This window comes from Protopterus annectens, chromosome 7.part0, assembly GCF_019279795.1.
Source record: "Protopterus annectens isolate FY-2018-M chromosome 7.part0, PAN1.0, whole genome shotgun sequence".
Classification (NCBI taxonomy): domain Eukaryota; kingdom Metazoa; phylum Chordata; order Ceratodontiformes; family Protopteridae; genus Protopterus; species Protopterus annectens.
The window spans coordinates 449,737,943-449,759,088 of NC_056739.1; the positions used below are offsets into that span (position 1 = coordinate 449,737,943).

At 39.5% G+C, this 21,146-nt stretch overlaps 1 protein-coding gene across 1 annotated transcript in view; it reads right to left on the reverse strand.

The window, feature by feature from the left end:
- The window catches only part of ACAP1 (ArfGAP with coiled-coil, ankyrin repeat and PH domains 1), a 1,330,515-nt gene that overhangs the window by 599,968 nt on the left and 709,401 nt on the right, over positions 1 to 21,146 (reverse strand). The window contains exon 6 of the mRNA XM_044077032.1: positions 16,366 to 16,549. Within this exon, the coding sequence (XP_043932967.1) occupies positions 16,366 to 16,549 (184 nt within the window). The remainder of the gene's footprint in view (positions 1 to 16,365; positions 16,550 to 21,146) is intronic.

Here is a 21,146-nt window from a genome sequence, read left to right on the forward strand (position 1 = left end):
CTTTAGCCAACTATACTGACTACAACTCAGTGTGTATTCTAAACAGTTTGAGAATTATTCACACCATCTCCCTATTCCCTCCCCACCAAGTCCTCTGTTCTTCCTTTAGACTGTTGTAAATTTAACTGACCTTTCATTCTCTCCCTAACATTTACAGCAAATAGTAATCAAAATGTCACAATTATAACACAAAGAGCAAATGAGCTCTAAAATGTATGGTATTTTTTCACATTTTTAGACCGGCTCATACTGGTTACATTTGCTGTATTTTGCGGCTTCAATATTAGAGATTAAAACGGTTTACTATTAAAATGTCGAACGGCACTACGTTGACTGTACTATAGTCGAACACGTAAGTTCGAAAATAGTAATGTCAACGACAAAAAAACAATCTAGGACTGTGTTTTAACATGGGTCGAGGTAGGGGAGATGTTTGTAGTTCTGAATAATACTGAACACCTACCTCGACCCATGTTAAAACCATTCCTATATTGTTTTTTTGACATCGACATTACTATTTTCAAACTTCCGTGTTCGACTATAGTACAGTCGACGTAGTGCCGTTCAACATTTTAATAGTAAACCGATAAAACATGTATAAATATCATATCATAAATAACAGTTACAAACATCACTTGCCTTTTTCACCGGGAAACATAAAAATATTCAAATTGTCCAATATTCTATCAGTCAAACTAAAAAAATGCCAATGCTTTCTGGCACCTCAGCAAATTAGCTTTCAAGGAAAACAGCATCGTGATTACTGATGGAATGGCAAAGAATTGATAAATTTCCTGTAAATTCAACTGTTCAAATTAAAATAAAGTTCTATTACTGTAAGTAACTCTTGATAAACTAATAAGCTTTAGCTCATCCTGAAACAAAGTGCATCCTGCAGTTCAAAAAAAAAGAGGTTTATTGTATTTATTGCTCCTGTAACCTGTATTAGAGAGGAAATACTACAAAGTAATTCACAACTCACATATATGAACATCTTAGAGATACACATTGTATAGAGCGGCTAAGCATTTTAATTTTTTGCCAAAATGTCTGGGCTATGGCTTAAAAAGTTTCCACCTGGATCTTTCTACAACCCACTTCACATACAAAAGACATAAAAATGAAGACATTAAACATTAAGAGATGGCAAATGAACATAAAATGTATTTCAGGGTTTAATGCAAGAACTTTAATACCAGGACTACACTAGTAATGTTTGTTAAATACAGACTAGGAAAAAGCATTCCATTTGAATCGTGAAATTGTCAAAATGGCATTAGGGCATATCTTAGGAAGCAGAACAGTTTATATCAATGGCATTTTGATAATATATGGTCAATCGTATGTTGTTCCTTTTATGAAAAAGTGTTAGTTTAGCAGAGGAATTAAAGGCTGTCCTATGAGTCCTTTATTATTAGCTGGCTGCATAATCACGACACTTCTCAGGGGTACAAAAGGATGTTAAGATGCAAGTGGAACTTGCAAGGAGATATTTTTACTCCATTACAAGAGTGATATGATTTCAGTGCTTAAGGAAAAGATCCTGTTGCAGAAATTGGTGAAATTAAAATTAAGGATTGGGAAGGTCTTATTAAATATGAATGAGCAAAAGAATAAGGAATTTCATAGAAAAGGAACTGTGATAAGTTTAGAGGTATTAGAAGAAAAGATTCAAGTATTGGGTGCTGGTTTTCAGACACAGCAGGGGATAAGAAAATGGTGTTAAGGTAGTAGACTGCAGGACGTACGAGAGAATGTCAAGAGTTATGGAAATTTTATGTCATTTAAAAAGGTGATCATAATGAAAACTTGTTTATTAAGTGGAACAACAAATTTTCCTGGGGTATATTTGGTACCCAAGAGTTTTAAAAAGAGCTTATGGAAGTACATTTTAAGTGTCTGTCTTTTCACCAAACAGCCAAATGTTTAAACCTCAAAGAGCTATTTTAAAAAGATCAAACCGCAAATACACACCCACATTAAAAAAAAAGATCAAAACCTCTTTTATGCATGGGCAAACACCACTGCACCTCCTGCAATTTATAAATATACAAGTTACATACTTTTCTTACTTTTATCAAAAAGGTGATTTGTCAAAAGGGAAAAAGCTAGTACAGCTGACTGAAAATCTGCTTTTTGAACATACTGGATTTTTCCTCTTTGCAAGATTGCAGTACAATGGGGACCAGGGAATTTGCCCTTTCCCCACTGTAGTGCAATCTCAGAGCTGGGATATAAAATCAGCAGGGGGGAGGGTAGATGAGGTATAACTGTACAATGTTAGACTTTTGCTTCTGCTTGTCACCCTTGTACTGGTGTAGAAATGGCTTATCATGTTAGGTCTATGTGCACTAAGATTGTTGGAACGGTTGTGGGTTCAGTCCCCCCAAAAACAAAAGTATAATGTTGATATAGCAAAATGCCCCCTCCAAAAGCACCTGTTTTTGTCCAGTGGAAATCTGATCAACCAGTTGTGTTTTATCAGTTGCTGTTCAAAGTCCTACATATGGAAGAACCAAATTTAATTGAATTTGGTTAAAGCTGACGTCTGTTTAGTCAACACAATTTGGTCAACAGATGTGCAAGAGTGCACAGTCTCTGGAGTTGGGATATATGTGATCTTGGAGTTAGTATATATAATTATCAAAGGGTGTGGAGTTTCATGGGGATTTGCCCGTCTTAATTTTTTTATTTATTTTTTTTACATTTGCATGTGCTGAGAAATACCCTTAGTGCATACATATTGATGTGTCTGTGTTTAGTTGCTGATGTTAGAGACATCAACATTTGGGTCTGTCAATCATATTCAGTAGACTAATAAATTCTGTAACAGCAGGAAAGAAAACATTTTCACTTGCCTCTGTACTGAGACATTCCATGATCAGATACCAGCATTCTTCGATACTAAGCAGCAAAAATGTGCAATGAAATGAAAGGCTACCATTTTAAAACAGTATATGATACAAGTTTAACCATATTAAAAAGGGGGGGGGGGTTCAAATGAAAAAGTGGAAAATGTGAGTTGAGCAATGATGCAACCATTTTTTAGTTAATGGATAATATTTTGTCATGTTAAAGGAGGAAGGAGTCAGAGGATAATCTGCAAACTAAAGATATGATGCTGGAAAGATGGGAACAGAAAAAATGATGGAGACTAGGTACAGTGAAAGGGGGACGCTAGGAAATGTATTCAAATGATGTAAAAGTGGAAAATAAATTTTTAAATTTGTTTGTTAAATAGTAAGGTGTGGTACATGCAGGTGAATCGCTTTTTGGTTGAAAAGGTGGGAAACTATGACGTGAATGTTCAGTTAGCTACTAGATTAAGATTAGGTAACAATATGACAGACAATAAATTACACTTTTTTTGTTGGCTAACTCATCAAAAATACACGTTAAAATGATCATGTGTTACAGAGTGCCAGGTGAAAGGATGTCTGATTTTGGGAATGTGTGGAGGAGAGAAAATATTAGAACACTTTTTTGAATGTCCAAGAATAAAAGAACTCTAGTAGAAACTTAAAAAAATTACAATTGTCTATTGATAGTTTAGAGGGAGGTAAAGTCTGTTTTATGAAATATAGTTGAGATTGAAATATAGTGTGTTTTATGAGGTATTTGGGTGGACAATAGTTGAAAATGTTTCAAATGTTACTTGTTTTATTTGGACAATATGGATAGCACAATGTAGTTTGCTTTTGCAGGATAACTAAATATTGTAAATAATTTTTAAATTAATATTTCTTTGTATAAAATACATAGGGTGAAAAATAAATATGTAGATTGATATATTAATAAAAAATACGCAATGTACAGCCTTCAGTTTGATGATGGCAGTCAAATACAGCTGATTGATGCAGGTTTTTAGAGAAAACCAGAAAGTGAAGACTATAGTTATTGTCAACCTTGAGAGCTAGAAGTTTCCGGTTAAGTGCTACTGGAAAGATATTAGATGCTAGAACCATCACAGAGTGCTTGTAATGCTTTATGGGGCAACCTCATGGACAGAGTGGCTGAGGTTAAGGAGAGTAAACTTGTTGAAGAACTTGTTTCCAAGGAGAATGAGAAACAATTGCAATCACTGACAGCCAGTTAGAAAACTGATAAGATCACTGAAGTAACTGGGTCTAATAAGACTACACCAAGCAGCAGCCATAGGAACAACAGCAGTGATACAATGCCAAGAAAAATGCATCTACACAGAAGCGTTAGCTCAGACAGGAGTTAAAACACTTTCTCTACCTTGGCAGAGTCCAAATTAATATACAAAGGGGTAGACAGCAGCATGGGAGAAAAAGTAGGAGTATGGGTTGACTCTAGTGTCAGTAGAAGAATTTAATAGCATAGATAACAGAAAGTTAACATGAGAAACATGGCACACTGGTCACTGCGGGATAACAGGAAGACTAAGATGTTGGTATCCCTACATAACATTACCTCCCTGCTACATCTGGCATATGTCAGAAACCCTTGTATGTGTCATGTTGTAGTTATTGCTTTGGCAACTGCATCCACTGTTGAACTGCTGACTGTACAGTGCTGTAAGTCTGTCAGACAGTCTACGTGTTCGTGCAGGTTTAGAGACAGCAAACTGGATACAGGCTAACCTCCTGTATTCTAGTTAGCAAGTGGGAGGCTACCAGTAAAAAGTACAGTTGTGTACACCTACCATAAATGTAGATGTTAGAGTGTCTTCACTGTTGCAGTCATAACTGTAGGGTTCTCCCCTGCCGGCAGGCAGCCCTCGGTCAGCCAGAATCCCAAAGTCTGGGTCCGGCATCGGCTGTTCAACCATGCTCCCTGACGTCAGAGCGCCAGGAGTACAAAGCTGACAGCTGACGCCATCGTCTAAAGGTCCCATACCCTTTGCAAATATACCTCAGAAAAATGGTAAAAAAAGGAACCATAAAAAAGTAAAAATAAGAGGGGACAGGAGGGAGGGAAACCCAGACTGCAACAGTGAAGACACTCGAACATCTACATTTATGGTAGGTGTACACAACTGTACTATGTTCATCGTGTTTCACTGTTGCAGTCATGACTGTAGGGTAGAATCCCAAAGCTGAAAGAAAGGGAGGTGGTCATAAAGAAGGAGGGGCGGCTAAAAGGCCCTGCAAGACTGCAGAGGCAAAGCCTGCCCTAGACTTAGAGTAGAGAGGTAGATTGTAGTGCTTAGAAAAAGTATGCACTGAACTCCAAAGTTGCAGCTTCCAAAATGTCTTTGGTAGGAACTCCCCTGAGGAAGGCGCAGAAGTGGCAGCAGCTCTGGTGGAATGAGTCCGTATACTCCCTGGAATTTGCTTTCCATGGTGTGAATAACAAAATCTGATTCCATGAGCAATCCATTTAGATATGGTCTGTTTTGAAATGGCTTTACCTTGGGAACTTGAAGCATAAGAAACAAACAATTGTTCTGATTTTCTGATGTCCTTGGTTCTGTCCAGGTAAAAACATAATTGTCTGTGTACATCCAAGGAATGTAAGATCCTTTCCCCTTTATTTTGAGGAGTGGGGGAAAAAAGTTGGTAAGTGGATAGTTTGATTTAAAGCCACTTTGGAAACCACCTTAGGCATGAAGGTAGGATTAGTCCTCAAAGACACCCTGTCTTGATGAAAAATAATATATGGTTCCACAGCCATAAGAGCTTGTAACTCTGAAACTCTCCTGGCAGAGGTTAGGGCTAACAGAATAGCTGTCTTCCAAGATAAAAACTTGATGTCGGAAGAGGCAGCAGGCTCAATAGGAGGCAAGGTTAGTTTTTCCAAAACATAGTTGAGATCCCAAGCAGGATTGGGAGGAGATCTAGGAAGTCTTAAATTCTTAGCTCCTCTGAGAAACTGTCTCATGAGCTGGTGGGAAAAGATTGGAGGGTCTGTATTATAATGAGCAGAAATAGCAGAGGCATGTATCTTAATAAAAGAGAAAGAGAGACCCTTATGTAAGAGATCTGTCAAGTAAAGTAAAATTGAAGAAATGTTCGGAAGAAGAGGATCAGAATCCTGAGCCTGCATCCAGGAACAAAATCTTTTCCATTTTGCTGCATAAGATTTTCTAGTGCTAGGACGTCTGGCTTCTAACATGACATCCATAACCTGCTTGGGTAGGAAAGAAGAAATCAAAGGCCCTGGATTAACCAGGCCGTCAGGCTGAGAGTTCTGACATGAGAGTGTAGAACATGACCCAGATGTTGGGACAGAAGGTTCGGAGACTGAGGTAAAATCCAAGGGGGCTCCAGACATAGGTTTTTTAGAGTTGGGTACCAAAACTGTCAAGGCCAATTTGGGGCCAGCAAGATTATCATCTTGGGCTTGTCCTATTTTATCTTTAATAATACCTGTGGAAGAAGAGGAAGAGGCGGGAAGGCATATCCCGAGAGGTTCCTCCAACTGAATGATAGGGCATCCACTTTCCAAGCTTCTTTGTGGAAAGTCCTGGTGCAAAAATTCTGTAGTTGATGATTGAGATGGGATGTAAAGAGGTCTATATGAGGACATCACCAGACTGCTGTTATCATCCTGAATATTTTGATGTCTAGCATCCACTTGTGTGGATCCGAAAGGTTTCTGCTCAGACTGTCTGCCAGGATGGTTTGCTTCCCTGGTAGAAACTGAGCTTGAAGGTCCTGATTGCAAGCTAGAGCTGTGTTCCATAGATCCATGGCTAGTCTGCAAAGGGGGTAGGAATGAGATCCCCCCTGCTTGTTTATGTACCACATAACTGTGGTGTTGTCTGTCCTTATTAGTAGTTGTCCTGGTTGTAGAAGATTCCTGAAAGCCATTAGGGCTTTCTGAATGGCTAACATTTCCTTTAAATTTATATGCAGGTGCTTTTGATCCTTTGTCCAAAGGCCCTGCAGACAGTTGCCCCGAAAATGGGCTCCCCAAGCATAATCCGACGCGTCCGTGGTTAGGGTCTGAGTGGCAGGAGGCAGGCAGAAGGGTTTCCCTTTGTTTAGAGTACACGCCCTGGACCACCAAAGGAATTCCTTTTGAAGGCAAGGCAGGACGGAGATCAGTATGTCTAAACTGTGGCAATGCGGAGACCATACACTTTTTAGGTACCACTGTATTTTCCTCATGTGTAGTCTTGTATATGGTACGAGAAGGATGCAGGAAGCCATGTAACCCAGAGCCTGCAGGAATTTCCTTGCAGATAGTTGAGTTACAGTTGCCAAGGTTTTGAAAGTTGAAGCCAGCTGTAATTGTTTTTCGGATGTCAGAAATGCCATCTGGGTTGTGGTGTTTAGAAGAGCACCCAGAAAAGTTTTCTGATGTGAAGGTGTCAAATTTGACTTTTTTATGTTTACAGAAAATCCCAGGAACTTGAGGAGGTTTGTACAAACTCTAGATGCTGGAGTAAGACATCCTTGCTGTCTGCCTGAATTAGACAGTCGTCCAGATAAGGCTAAATTTGAATCCCCTTGAGTCTGCAGTAAGCTACTACTGGAGCCAGGCATTTGGTGAAGACCCTGGGCGCAGTAGACAATCCAAAGGGCAGCGCAGAGAAATGAAAGTGCCTCGATCCAGCCTTGAACCTGAGGTATTTTCTGCGTTCCTGTCTGATGGGAATGTGTAAATATGCCTCCTTTAAATCAAAAGTTACCATCCACACATCTTTGGATAGCATTGGAAGTAGCTGCTGTAGAGTAAGCATCTTGAATTTTGGAATTTCTAGAAAGGTGTTCAAGACTGACAGATCCAGAATGGGTCTCCATGAGTTTTGCTTCCTGGGAACTAGAAAGAGCCTTGAGTAAAAACCTTGTCCCATCTCTGAAAGTGGAACCAGTTCTATGGCTTTCATAGCCAAAAGTGCTGCCAACTGGTTTAAGGCCTCTGTCCATTGATGTTTTGGAAGGTCTGGCCATCCGCTTGGTCTTGGCAGGGTATGAAAATGGAATTTGTAACCTCTTAAAACCACATCCAGAACCATCTTGTCTTGGGTTAAATGAGTCCAATTTTGATAAAAAAGAGAGAGTTTTCCTCTGAGGGGGGCTTCCAGGCAAGAAGTTCCTGCAGCCCAACAGAGGGAGTCATTGAGTTTGTTTCCTATGAGTTTGTGACCTATCCTCTCCTCCCCTAGGGGTGGAAGCAGTCCACTGTCTTGGTCAATAAGAGGCTTGTGTTTGAGGCCTTCCTCTGGAGCGTCTATATCTACCCCTCTGAGGCCTGTCTGAAGTGGGAAAGGAACAGTTTTTAGAAGGCCAATTCCTGCTAAATCTTGGTGGCTGTACTTGTAAGAAATCTTTAACTGTTTGCATGGATTTCACCTTATCCTCCATCTTTTTAATCACCTCTTCAGCTTTTGATCCAAACAAAACATTATGCTGAACAGGAGCATCCAATAATTTAGCTTTTACTTGTTCTGGCAAATTTTGTTCCTTTAGCCATGCATGCCTTCTAATGACTGTACCAGAGGCAGCAGCCTTACAAGAAGCCTCCAAGGCATCAAATCCACAGTGTAAACCATGCTTTCCAACTTGTTCAGTGGCATGCAATAAGTCATGTAATTCCTTATCATCTGCACAGGCAGAAATGGAAGTAAGCTTTTGTTTTAAAACAGACAAGAGAAATTGCTGGTATTTCAGCATATGAAACTGACAGTTTAAAGCCCTAATGGACAAAGTAGCAGAAGTGTACACTTTTTTGCCCCATCTTTCCAAAGATCTAGAATCCTTTTCAGTGGGAATGGGATTTTTGGCAGAAGCGGCGTTAACTCCCTTAGGACCCTGAGAAATGGTTTCAGGGTCAGCAGAAGGGTTCTTGTATAAAAACTGGTGGGAATCAAGAACCCTGTAATATCTATCAGGCTTAACCGGAGCAGGAGGAAAAGAGTCAGGGGTTAAGTTAGCCTCCGAAAAGGCATCATCCACAATATCCAAAACAGGAGGAATAGCCAGGAGTCTATGTTGGGGAAGAAGAAAATCCCTTAGTCTTTTCTTAGATTCCGAATACTCTTGTCCTTTCACAGTGGAAATGATCCCTCATTTCATGCAAAGTTTCCCCAAAAGAGAAATCCTCAGGGGGAGAAGCTGAAGGAATGGATTCCTCAGCATCAGAATCCGCATAAGGAGGGTAAGAATATTCCTGGTCAGAAGAAGAAACTGAAGAAACAGTAGCCTGATCAGAGGAATCATAATAAACATCCTGCCTTGGCCTTTTATCTGGAGGGGGCTGTGAACCCCTAATCATAGTAAGCAAATCCTCCGCCATCTTGAGTAACTGTTTCTGTGACTTGGGAGCCGGTTCAGAAGAGGCCTGTGTTGCAGTCTTTGGTTTTGAAGGAGTCTTTGCCTTTGGCTTTGCTTTTATAAGAAGCTGAGTAGGCCTGAAAACCCCTTCGGAAGCCGGTACCTGCACAGCGGCTCTGGACCCATCCGAAGGAGCATTGTCCGAAGGTCCTGCAATTGAAATATTTAAAGGCCTGGTTGGCTCCTCATGAGAGTCCGTTTCGGCCATCGGTTCTGAAATGGCCGACGACAGGGGCTGCAAAAGCGCCTCACTGATGACGGCCGAACCTGAAGCTGGCTCCGCTTGTGCGCTATCATCAGATTTGGACCTCTGAGGCCTGTCTTTATCCTTGCGATGTTTGTGAACTCTGGTAGCGGGAACCGTATCCGACGACATTTTGTAGTTAAAGCGCCTACCAAAGTAATGAAAAGCAAAATCGTACGTTGATTGAATCTAGCACAAAACCGACAACTAGCTACGTCGTGGTCGGGGCCTAAGCAAGGAATACAGTAAGAATGAAAATCCTTATGAGGTATTTGCTTCCCACATGAAATACAATTATTAACTTTTTCTGACATCGGAGTGGAGCAAGAAAAAAGTTTCCCCAATGGGGTACTTAGCTTTGAGTGGAGAAGAAAGTCTTCTGACTGAAGCTTATCAGAAAAAATTGTCAGGAGTCAGCCGACCGGCACTTGCGAACTGCTATCACCGCACGGCAAGAAAGACTGGAGAAGATGGCGTCGGCTGTCAGCTTTGTACTCCTGGCACTCTGACGTCAGGGAGCATGGTTGAACAGTCGATGCCGGACCCAGACTTTGGGATTCTGGCCGACCGAGGGCTGCCTGCCGGCAGGGGAGAACCCTACAATCATGACTGCAACAGTGAAACACGATGAACATCTTTAAATTAAACACAAAGTGTCACAGGAAAGATTAAGTTTGTTTTCAGAATGTTGAGAGAAGAGTTTTTCTTTTATAAAACAGGTTACTGGGCTTTTGCAATATAATGTCAGAGGGACAAAAACTTAACTTTTTTAATATAAATAGAAGTAATTCAGTATATTGGTATTACCAGCGTTTTATTCCTGAGAAGTAATTGGGACTGGATAAACTTAAAGTTTGGTGCTTATGATTAATGTGGATGGGTAGGTTTGATAATGTATAGCAAATGAATAAAACAGCTGTTTTATGAGTTACAAAACTAAATAAGACAGACTGCAAAATACAATTGCAAAAGTAAACTATTATTTTTCACATTATAGGATATATGTAACAGACCAATACTCATGCTCTTTCACATAACTTTAATCAGCCACTACTCCCCCTCCCTTCCAACTCCCATATTACAATAACTCAACAGCTCATTTGAGTCAGTTATGTTAACCCTAGAACTAAACACTACTACAAACTATTATTCAAACTTCAAAAACTAATGATCTATTCTCAAATTAACCTCACAATGGATGGGGACATCCACCCCAATCCAGGACCAACCCCATCAGAAGCATCCAACCCAATATATAATATCCCCTATAGCCTGCAAAACTTAAACATCTCCTCTACCTCTCTCCTCATCTGCCACCTAAACATCAGAAGCCTAAATAATAAAATCCACTACCTGCATGCCCTCTTAGCCATACACTCCCCAGATATACTATGTCTTACAGAAACCTGGCCATCCACCACTGACAATGAAGTTACTCCTCCAGGTTACAATATAATACGTCTGGACCGCACTTCAAAGAAGGGAGGCGGGGCAGCTGTCATATAAATCTTCAATTACTGTAACTATTTCCAACTCTCCACAAGTTCCTCAAGCTGATAAAGCTGAAATACTCTTTACAAAACTACAAATTAACCAGCATAAATCTATAAACATCAGCTGCATTTATATCCCACCTGGCAACATCACCAATATCCTTGAAGACATTCTACAGTGGCAGTCCATAAACTCCCCACAAGAAACTATTGTTTTAGGTGACTTTAATATAGACTGGAAAACCTGCTCCTCAGACTTCCCTACTACCCACATAACTCTATATGGTTTCTCCCAAGTCATAACCTCCACCACTAGAACTAGTAAGCCCAATAACAAAGAAAGCATACTAGATTGGATTCTCATTAATAACCCACCCAAATGTATAAGGCAGGCACCCAACTTGAGGAAATAAGTGATCACCTCCTAACATATATACACAGGCAAAAAAATGATATCCCTCAAATACCTCGCTTCAGAACTATCAGGAACAATAAGAGCTTCAATCAAACCAAATTCCAATTAGAACTTCAAACATGTAACTGGAACAGACTAAAACTACTCCCACTAGATGAGTCAGTATCACACTAACTCCACATTTCTTACAATCCTTAACAATCATGCACCCACCCGGACCATCAGAACAAAGAAAAAAGTAGCAAAGTGGCTGTCCAAAGAAACTAGACAAAAATCACGAATAGAAATAAAGCCTGGTTATCTTGGAAAACCAATAAAAACCCTAAGGATCAACTAGTACATAAACAGCTAAGAAATGATACTAAGAAGTCTATAATGTTAGACAAAAAAGACTATTACTGTAACCTGCAACATAAACATCAAAATCGACCACAAAAATTTTGGTCCAGCTTAAACAATCTTCTCCATCCAGGTAATACTACTACCACTACCCCTGGGTCTATCCTCCAAAAACCTCCAGAAAATATTGCCAACACCTTCTTTACGGAAACTACAATCCCTTGCCAACCAACTAGGCCCCAACAACCTAGACCCTATTAACCCCATATCCAATACCCATCCATCCTTTAACTATCAACCTGTACCAACAGTATTTATCCGATCCTTAATCAAGAAACTGAAACCCACCACCCTTTCAGCAGACCAAGTCCCGGCTGAATATCTTCAAAAGGCTGCAAATGCAATAGCATATCCCATCTCAATATTAATTAACAGAACCATCTCTGAAGCATATATCCCTTCCATCTGGAAAATTTCCTATGTAATTCCTCTCCATAAAGGGGGTAACTCCACTGATCTATCAAATTACCGGCCCATCGCCATTCTGTCCCCTCTGGCTAAAATTATGGAAAAATGTATCCACAAGCAGCTCCTTCATTACCTCAATTTGCACAATCTCCTAGCTCCCTCCCAGCATGGATTTAGACCCCACCATAGTACCACCACAGCCCTTCTATCCTTCTCTCAGACAATAAATCAAATCTGTAATAATAATACGCCCTCCTCTGCTGTCTTTCTTGACCTATCTAAGGCATTTGAAATGGTAAGCCACCAGCTACTCATTCAAACACTAAACCCTCTTGCCATAGACAGCCTAGCAATACGCTGGTTTCAGTCCTACCTAAGTGGCAGACAACAAGCTGTGCTATGGAAGGATAGCCTTTCTTCCCTACTGCCAGTCACCCTCGGAGTTCCTCAAGGGTCTATACTAGGACCTCTCCTATTTTCCATCTTCATTAATGATCTTCATACAGTCATCTCCAAAGTAACCTGCATTCAATATGCAGATGACCCTACCGTAATCTTTTCTGCCACCTCCCCATTAGACCTGCAGACCTTAAACCAAAATACTTTCAATGTAGTTGAAAACTGGATCACTGACAGGCGTCTTCTATTGAATCCAAATAAAACAAAACTGCTAATCTTCACCCCCACCTGAAAAGCTACACTCCCATCATTTACCATAACATCTAATAATGGTACAATAATTTTCCCAGAAAGTAACACAAAACTATTAGGCGTAATTGTTGACAATAACCTTAGGTTTGACGCTCACATCGACAAAACCATTAAAACAGTCAACAAAAAGCTAGGATCTCTATATAGAATTAAGGCATTTCTAACCCCAACTGCTAGGACAGTTATTGCCCGAACACATTTACTTTCAACCCTTCTTTATGCCTCCCCAATCTATACAAACCTGAGTAAATCTGACTTCAATAAACTCAATAGCTGCTACAACACCATAGCCAGATTTGCCACAGGCTCAGCATATAGAACCCACCACAGTATTAACCTACAGTCTCTAGGCTGGCTAGAGTTTCCCTCTCAAATCCAGTATAATCAATTAATAATAGCCCACAAAGTCCTCCATCAGCCCGAAAGCACACGCATACTCAAAAATATAATTACCCCTTACAGTAACCTAAAAACTCTCTGGTCTTCTGACAAAATACTGGCACAAACTGTTAAATCTAAAAACTCAGCAGGTGACTCATTGTTTTGCAACTCTGTTGGAACAATCTGGAATCGGCTCCCTGCTAAACTTACAGCAAACCAGACTATTAACCAATTTAAAACATCTCTAAAAAATTCCTAAAAAGTCACTGGCTGTGCCCCTGTACCAACCTTGACTAACCAGCTTACCACTCTCTTCACTACCTGGCTATCTGTAAAATAGTCAATGTTTCAGACTTAGTCTCATTCTCATATGTATTGTACTACTGAATGACATGTTACATTTTTCAGCCTTGTACCACTAAAAATGTCTACGTTCGAACAAGAAAACTACAATGTTAATGTATTCCAAGTATGCATATAATCCTATAATTCTGTACTGGTATCTATATGTGACTGTATAAAACTGCTACTGTTTAACTCTTATGTAACTATCCACATGTGGAGCTTTTCTCCCCGGGCCTCCGCTGAAAATGGACCTGTGTCCAGTCGGACTATCCCGGATAACAAATGTAAAATAAAATAAATAAATAATATGAAGTCAAGTCTTTTGTTACTTCAATTTTATTCAGATTTATGTTTTTTTAACTGTTGGAAAAGAAATATTCTACGTAATGTGTAGCTTTGTGTTTTGAGGAAGGATGCTGGGAAAATGGAGTCACTCCAGCAGAGAAATTCCAGATGATTATTCAGACAACGGGCGGCACAGTGGTACAGCGATTAGTGTTGTTGCCTCACAGCAAGAGGTTCTCTAGTTCAATTCTTGGCTGGAGTGCATTCTGTGCAGAGTTTACATGTCCCCCCTGCATTCACGTTGGTTTCCTCTGGGTGCTCCGGTTTCTTCCTACATTCTAAATACATGCATCTGAAACATTTCTCCCTGGGCCTCCTCTGAAAATGGGCACTGCCCCAAGTTGGACTTTCCCAGTAAACAAATGTTAAATAAATAAACATTGGTTGGTAAATGGAGTAGAAATTACAGTTTTAACACCAAAATATTTACCTGATAACATGCTAATGAAAGGGGCTAGAACAGAGGTGAAAATGAGTCAAAAAATTACCAAGGATTGAGGAAAAAATGGAAAATACTACAGGCCATTACTAAATCAGGAATTTGTCAAGTGTAAACAAAAGTCATCTAAATCCTGTATTGTAAGTGACCAGATGTGAACGTGGTGATGAGGAGACATCAGGAAATGTAAGGGTGGCTGGACCAGGAAGTGTACTAGGCAAAACAGAAAAGTAAAGACACTGGAACAAAGATGAGATGCAATACCTTTTATTGGACCAACATAGGTTTAGCAGTTACACAAGTATTTCAGCTGGGATGAGCCCTTTGTCAGGAGTTAAGTTATTGATGTTAAACACAGTGCTTAAATATCCACCTGTACCTAGAAAGGGAAATACATAATTTATTTCCAATTGGCTAAAAAAAAAGACAGTTGAAGAATGCTAATGTGGAAAACAATGTGCAGCTCAGATTTCTTAGATGACTGTTTGTTATCAAAGGAAGAGGTGTGTGTGTGTGTGCATGTGGGTGTGTGCGTATACATGTGTATGTGTACGCACATAAATGACAGACTGTATGATCCTGAAACTGTAGGTGGTCAGGTCATGCCATGCTACAAAAATCAAACTATAACATGTTACATTAGAGCAAGTGTTCATATAGCAGAGAACATAACACTCAAACAAACATTCATTCTCTCTTTCGTCTTTTCCCGTTAGGGGTTGCCACGGCGGATCATCTCTTTCCATTTCTTCCTATCCTCTGCATCTTGCTCTGTCACACCAACCGCCTGCATGTCCTCTCTCACCACATCCATAAACCTTATCTTAGGCCTTCCTCTATTCCTCTTACCTGGCAGCTCCATCCTTAGCATCTTTTTCCCCAATATACCCATCATCCCTCCTCAGCACATGTCCAAACCAACGCAATCTCATCTCTCTTGCTTTGTCTCCAAACTGTCCAACATGAGCTGACCCTCTAATATACTGATTCCTAATCCTATCCATCCTAGTCACACCGATTGCAAATCTTAACATCTTTAACTCTGCCACATCCAGCTCTGACTCCTGCTTTTTTGTCAATGCCACTGTCTCCAACCCATATAACATAGGTGGTCTCACTACCCTCTTGTAGACCTTCCCTTTCACTCTTACTGGTACCCGTCTGTCACAAATCACTCCTGACACTCTTCTCCACCCATTCCACCCTGCCTGTACTCTCTTCTTCACCTCTCTTCCACATTCACCATTACTCTGAACTGTTGATCCCAAGTACTTAAACTCGAACAAACAAATTTGTTAAAATATATCACAACACAAGAGGTGTAAGGAGATTATTTTAATACTCAGAAGGAAAACAAAACATTATAATTTAATTCAGAGAAGGAAAACAAGTAGTTATAATTTGTTAATCTATCTAAACAAGCAATCTTTGTGAGATGATGTTTTGGTTAACAGAAAATATGAATTGGCAATAACATCCAGTTTATGGTTATGAGAAAGGCAGTGACTAAAATGAGTAGAAGATATAGGGTAAGAATTTACGGATGTTGTGTGCAGTTAATCCACTACACAGACTGTTTAGCTAACTGAAAGAAAAGAAAATGTGTTGCTATGTCAGCCTATGGTTCTGACAGATAACTCAGAAGAACAGCCGTAGTGTACATAGTGCTGTTGTACTGTTAAAACTGTCTGAACATTAATGCCTTACTAAGTTTATGGTTACTACTACTATTTTGGTTAGCATGTGACCTAATGTGAAAATAACTACTCTCATCATGAACAAAACACAGACCCCAGTAACCTTAACAGCTGCCACTAACATTCTGAGACAGTCAGTAGTTGGGAGTCAGGGTGTATTTATCATAAAAGTCACTAAGCATTATCAGTCGAATTACAGAGAGTGGAAGACAGAGATGGTGGATCTTGCTGTCATGTTACCTGCAGAACATAGTCGAGTGCTTCATTGCGGAATGACTTCCTTGCTGCCAAGAGTGCACTTGAGGAGTCCTCGACTTCATGCTGCTTGTTGCGTGGAGCTTGTGCATTCCGCAGCAGGGCACTCTCTAGGGCCTCACTGCCTTTGTCAAACTCTTTCTTCACATCTTTAAACTTCCTGATGTCTCTGAAAAAGTTGATAAATGTACATTTTAGTTAGTAATATCAGTGTGTTTGCACATTTTTCTCCTCCAGTAAATGAGAATGAACTCATAATTTAGTTGGAAAACATCTTACATCTTGATTTGTTTTTACCTCCAGAAGGTGAATCTGGATATAGCATCTGCTGAAAATGAATACACATATTCTAGAACTAATAAGATTTGGTATACTCTGTTTGAAGGCTTAGATAATGTATGATCTAGGAATTTTGGTCCTCTGTACATGGAGCATAAACATATCTGTCATTGTGACTAATGATTTTAGGTTTACCCTTGGCAGGACCAAAGCTTCACTGTATGGGCAAAAGTGTCTGACACTGTCTGTAGTTATCAAATGGATCATGTATCTATAATTTATCAGTAGTAATGTACTGTGTGCAGTGGATCTGTTTAGAAAACAAGAAAGAGCAAACATTAAATTACCTGTCTTACATACAGGTGTATCAAACAGCATATACAGTAAGAGTACAGCAGATATCCACAGTATGGTACATTATCATGTGGTAGGAAGTTCCTGAAGTCATGCTGTCTCCACATTAGCAAACCCTTCCAAACAAAGACTGAGCACATTATCTTGGAATCTAATGGTCATCCCACCAGCCGAGTTCCAACCTTATAATCTCACCCCCACCAGATCCTCATAAAAAAAGTCTTAAGAGGAACACTGACCTATCAAATGGCTCATTGCTACTCTCAGTCTCCTACATATCTTGCTGATACATTAACTGACTGCACAGTACTGTCTATATTTTAACTCACTTACTAACACAAGTGCTGGCTGTGTACAGAAGTAAACAGCTGAGTCAGGCAAAGGATCACTATTTCTAAATAAGACTGTTTAGTGTAGATCTAAAGCCAGTGGTAGGAAATAGGGGTTTTAACAGAAAACATGTTTTTAGTTTTTAGCATGTCACCACAGATTGACTGTTTAGCTAGTGTTTATCAAACAGTGCACGTAGGCATATGTCTCTTTCTAATGAAGGGACCTAATCGACCAGGTCAACATTGAAAACAAAAAGGTTCATGATATATGTTAATAAAATGCAAATTCATGGTATGCATTCTTAATTATATATTCATTAATTCTCTGATTTCCCACTTAGTTTACCACAGAATCTCAGGAGAGCCACAGCCAATCCCAGTACTCAGTGGACACAAGGAACAGAAACTCATCCTGAATGTGGGTGCCAACAGGATATACATATACTAGCCATTCCACACGGTCACACACCTATTAAGGATCAGCAATTCATCTACAACACTTTGATTATACACCTGCAAAGGAATTTGTGGAATATTAATATGCTGCTTTGTCCCAGGCTTAAAGACTTTAGTCAGAATGCCATGTAATCCCAAAGCTTTGTTATTTGTGGCCTGCTGGATAGCACAACTTCCTTGATGTTTGTTTACATGGTAACGATGGACAGATCAATAATGGAAGTTGTCAGAGAGGACTCAGTTCAGAAATGTGTCAGGAGTTCCTTCCATCTATAATGAATAGCTCTGTGTCACTTTAGAAATATCATGCAATCTTGAAAAAGGAGGGAAGAAGGACTGCCTACCTAATTACATACATTGTCCTTACAGCACAGGAGAAGTCTACATGGCTACAGTTCAGTTTTAAGATTTGTAACATTCTACGGAGCGTTATGATTGTATCTGTAGACAAAGCCAACTTGTAAAGCAAAAGGAGGTAGTGTCTTGGATTTTCCTGTGCTTTGCAAATAGATTAATGTCAGATGATCAAATGCTGTGTTAAATGGAAATATTCAGAAGAAGCTTTGCACCAAATACAGCATGTTCAAACCACAGAAATCTGAATCACGATTTTGAAAATGTATGTTCAGAATTTTGAGACAAGAATATGTACAGATCCCAATGACATCTCAAACATACATATGAGTCACTGTTTCTTAAAGATGGCCCTCTGACATTGGAGTTCTGTTCCCTGACTGTGGTACTGTTGACTATTGTTTGAATGGCATCCCTGGAGTCAAGAAAGATAAAAGGTTGAGATTACACAATATTGGGGGATAACTGGATCTCTTATTCCAGGTAGAGTGTGAGAGTGGGATGGAAGGAATTGAGAGAATTATACCATCACTTCCATCTTCTGGTAAGCAGAAGGCATGTTCCTGCACTCATGAAACTGCAGGTTGAGTTCTGGAAGTGCCTTAGGGCTTTTATGAGTGACACCAGATGTGATTAACAGCTTGCTTATGTATGCATCATAAAGGGACTAAGCAGGAGATTTTGATTAAAAGGTAAGAATTTACAGTATTGCAGCCAAGTTGTGGGAGCCATATCAAGAGGGGCTGCATGATCAGAGACATCCATTCATGAATAGCTGTGACACAGAGATGGAAAACAAGCAGCAGAAGATAAAACACAAAGGTGGAGGTACTCAGTCACTAGGCTGTGTCTGGGGTGAAGATATAGTTACAACTGTAAAAGGAATAAAAGCAAAAGAATAATATACTAATTACTGTTTTGTCTTATTTTTTGCTCTTATGGTTTCCTTCTGATTCATGGCCTGCAATTATTCCCACCATGTTCACTTTAGCAGTTTTTTGTTGCTTCATTGTCTGCAGTTATTCCCACCTTCCTCACCTTGACAGTTTGTTGCTGCTTCATTGCCTGCAGTTATTTCCATGTTCACTTTGGCATTTTCCTGTTGATTCACAAAATGCCTTTATTCCCACCATGTCCATTTTAGCAGTTTTTTTGCAGATTCATTGCCTGCAGTTATTCCCACCTGTCTCGCTTTGTTAAGCTTCATTGCCTGCAGTTATTCCCACCATGCTCACCTTGGTAGTTTTTTGTTGCTTCATTGACTACAGTTATTCCCACAATGCTCACTTTGATAGCTTTTTAGAGCTTCATTGCCTGCTGTTGTTCCCATGCTCATTTTCACAGTTTACTATTGCTTAGACTACGGCAGAGTATTGTGGATTGAGCAATGTTTTAGCTGTCTGATCTGCTCATACTCTGCCTCTCTTGTGAGTTCTGTAAAGCATTATTCAGGGTATATTGCTATTTTTATTCATTTTCATTAGACACTTGTTAACTTCCGTTAAGCTTATGGGATACATTTTTTTTTATATGTAAGCCCATTGACTCCTTTCAATTCCGTAATGTTTGGGCACTGTATTTTACTTCTAAGCCATTACTTTTTACATTTTGCTGGTATTTCATTTGGTCTATTTATATCAGTTTGTAGCCATGTTTCAATATTCATCTGGATACATTAACATGTTTGTGCTGTTAAACCTCATTTAAGCATATACTTTTTTAAATCCCTCACTGACCTGCCCCTTAACTGATAACTCCGCTACCTTTACCCAAAAGGCCCATTCACTCCATCGGTATGAAAGCCATGCATCCATGGGCTGGAGAGAGTCCTCCAATCCATTCATTCCTGGTCATGGCACCTCATCAGCCCATTCATTCCCCTTTTAGCAAAAGCCAAGTTGACCAGCTTCCAGATCTGGTCAAGTGGCCTATCCCAACCTCTCAGCAGAGCATCCCTCTCCTTTACAGCAGCTCTCCAAGTTCAATTACTGCTTCCTGGCAGGGGCAGTGTGCCTTTGCATGCTCTCTCAGCTACATGTTAATGTACATGGGTAGTGCATACTCGCACAGAGCCAGATGTTACCCAAGAGGCAAATTAGAGCTACATCTCTAACTCAGTGATGGACAAGCCACCAATGGCTGCTCACACCAACCTTCTGCTGCTAATCAAAAATGGATCACATCAGGTCTTGGAAAGCTTTTTTTAATTAGCCACCACAAAGGCAGGGATTTTAATCACTGATGTACATCTCTTCAGATTAGTTTTTTTTTTTTTTTTTTTTTTTTTTTTAATTAATTTTTCAGTATTTTTCTGCTGTATTTATCTCTTCATTTTTCATTTTAATCAAAACAAAACCAGATACTTCATGCTTAAAATAAAGACAAAGACATTTTAGGCTTCCTTCTTTATATGTCTACAGTCTGTATGGCCTCTGTGTAATTATTGTTTTGATAAATTATATTTGTAACACCTGTTGCTATCCACTGGAATGTTAAGAATATTTTTTTCACAAGTTAGACTCTGTTATGTTTCCTCTTTTATCTTCTATACTTTTCTAAATATAGCTATTTCTTACTCTCTGTCCTGTGTCGCCTCTTATTTTAGCTTCTGCCATCTTTCAGAATTTCCTGCTTGACTTCTCTGTCTTTTTATACTGACCACCATAATTTACAGCCCCATACTAATGTTCATAATTCCACTTTAATATTCTAGATTAATACTAAAGGAACTGAAAGCTATACATTTAATACTACATATGTTGTAATACAATTACTGCTACATAAAAGCATGAGCTCCAGAGTATTCTACGCATATTTTGCCTGTTTTCAAATCCTGACTTAGATATGATACTACACACTGCTGTTTTGCTCTTAGAAGATACACATTTAGAACAGTCTGAACTAACAGTCATCATACTAAAGGTGAAGGGAATCTCCTGTAATTTATTGTGTTTTATTTCTAAAGTCTTATCTTCAGCAACCAACTGTAGA